The 2,689-nt window shown below is 19.0% G+C and overlaps 1 protein-coding gene across 1 annotated transcript; it reads right to left on the bottom strand.

Annotated features, from left to right (window-relative positions):
* Window positions 1–1,936: 1,936 nt before the first annotated feature.
* Window positions 1,937–2,689, bottom strand: PBANKA_1312900 (conserved Plasmodium protein, unknown function; the record flags this gene model as incomplete). Its single annotated transcript, XM_034566711.1, has 2 exons — window positions 1,937–2,045; window positions 2,532–2,689. The coding sequence occupies 2 exons, from the start codon at window positions 2,687–2,689 to the stop codon at window positions 1,937–1,939; spliced, it is 267 nt and encodes an 88-aa protein (XP_034423281.1).

Genomic DNA, 2,689 nt, shown 5'->3' with positions numbered 1-2,689 from the left:
ATTCGTTTCAATGTCTGAACTTTGGCAATTTTTACATACTAAACTCACTGAAAAATTATAAAAAAAAAAAAATTAATATAGGGCATGATTTAGAAATAGTAAAATATTGTGTACTGAAATAAGTAGATAACCAACAAGATTGTTGGGGGGAATAACACATCCACTAATTTATACATATAATGTGAATAGAAATAATATTGTATATAGAATGCATTTTTGAAGGTTATAAAACATATGGAATGAACTTATTTAAAATATATACACCGGATTAATATATTATGTATATGGTAATTGTTTTCTTTATTTTTTATTTTACTTTCATTGAACAGATTAGAAGTTTCTTAAATATGATGAAATAAAGAATGACAAAAACAAATCATATATAATTATTTTATTGTATATTATCTTTCATAAGTCCTTATTTTTAATAAATATATTTTTTTATCATTTCTATATTTTTTGGATATTTTGCTTCCTTTTAAATCCAATTACATGATTAAAAAAAATAAGAGTCATATAAAAGTTAAAATAAAAAAGCAACATAAACATGTATATATATATTATAAATTGGGTATTATAAAAATATACAAAATATTTATTATATTTTTTTAAAGTTATCAAAATACATCAAAATTTTCTAAATAATTTATTTTTATATAACTGTAGTTTTTCTTGGTTTTAATATAAACTCATTAATTTTTTTTTTTTTTTATATTTTATAACATCGTGGTTATATATACAATATTTTTTTATTATAAGAGACAACATATTATAATCCTATTAATTAATTACAAAGCATATACTTTTTTTAAATCATATCATATTTTTATTACAATAAAAAAAAACAATTTCCAACAAAACGTTGCTTAAAAGGAATATACTTAATTTTTTAATTTTTACAAATATATAAAATAAGATACAAAAAATTAAAGAAACTGAGTAATAAAAAGCATACAGTTAATATCATTAAATTATTAATATTTACTATTATAAAAAGATTTCCAAATTAATATATAAATGCTTTATCACCAATTCAAAGGAGATAATTTTCATTTATTACTATTTAAAATATCATCAATTAAAAAAGCTTACATTAATCTAACTGAATAACTTTTTTTTTTTATTTGAGGGTAAAAATTATTTTATATATAAATAGATATACTATATAATCTTATATTCTTGAAAAAAAAATAATTTTTTGTAAATTTCTTATTTTATTTGTAAAGAAAATAAGAAATTTATAAAATTTGGCAAGGGACTTATATATTTGGTTTTAATATAATAAAAATGCGTACACAAGTTCGGTATATTTGATGTCTTGTTTTTGAATATTCCTTTTATATTAAAAAAAAAAACAGACAATATATTTATGATTATATTAAAAAAATGTAAAGTTTATTTTTTTTAAGAATATTTTATTATTAGTTCATTTGTGGATTAGTAAAGTATGCTGCATATAACAACATTAAACTACCAAATTTTAATAAAAAATTTATTTATTTATTTTATTTTTATATATACTAAAAAAGAAAGTAATAATATATAGTCAAAAGTTAAATAAATACTTTGTTTATTCTGTGCTTAAATGTTACTTTTTCATCAAAACAAAAATATAAACATTATTTCCTCACATATACACACACATACAAACAATAAATATAAATCATATAAAATTAAACACTAAAAAAAACAGGCAGAGAAAAAAAAATACTTTCATGACATAAAACATAATAAATAAAATATAATCTACATGTATATAAAACTACTATTTGTTCTATTTATGTAATATATCGTAATATGTTATAAAAATTTTTTAAGTATATTAATTGTATGCCATTTTTGTATATAAATATAATGGGGAAGGAAAAAATCAAATATATGATAATTGTTCTATTCCTTTGGGGTATATTTTATGTATATATAAAGGTGCTTATCTTTATTTTTGTTTTTTAATCATTTTTTTGACGTTTTTTTTTGTTGTTTTTTTTACAATTTTAGATTTGATGGCTTTTATGGATTTTATGGATTTGGCCTTTTTGTTAATTCTAGAAAAAGATAAAACATAAATAAGTGCATATTTATATATGCCTACTATACATATTATTTTTTTGTGTCACATTAATATATATGCTTATTTAACTGTGACACACATACATAACATTATATATAGCTAAAGCTCATAGAATGTAAAATTGTATAAAATAAAAATAAATGTGGATTTTTTTTTAAGAAATTGCACATTATATATCGTACTAGCAAGTAAATCGGCTATGCATAATATAAGTCATGAGAAAAATAAAAATGCAAATTTATAAACAAATAAACTTCTATACAATCATATATAGAGAAAAATATGGTTTTACACAAATATAATTTTAAGTATACATTTAAAAAAAAATACATATATATATACATATGAAAATATATACGAGCTGTAGACGTCCATAAAGGTGGGAAAGGTATGGAATACACATGTGAATATATAAGAAAGTATATTTGAAATGAAAATATACAAAAAAATTTAAACTTACAATTTTTTTGGATTCAACTTCTTTGATTTGGAAACAACTGCTTTATTTTTCATGTTTTTTCCTTTGATTTTGACCGCTTTTGATTTTACTAATTTTCCTGTAGTCTTAACATGCTTTTTTTTAAGAGCAACTTTGGTAGTTTTGCTTTTTGCAACCAT

Source organism: Plasmodium berghei, assembly GCF_900002375.2.
Source record: "Plasmodium berghei ANKA genome assembly, chromosome: 13".
NCBI classification, from domain to species: domain Eukaryota; phylum Apicomplexa; class Aconoidasida; order Haemosporida; family Plasmodiidae; genus Plasmodium; species Plasmodium berghei.
This window is presented reverse-complemented; position numbering and strand designations above follow the sequence as displayed.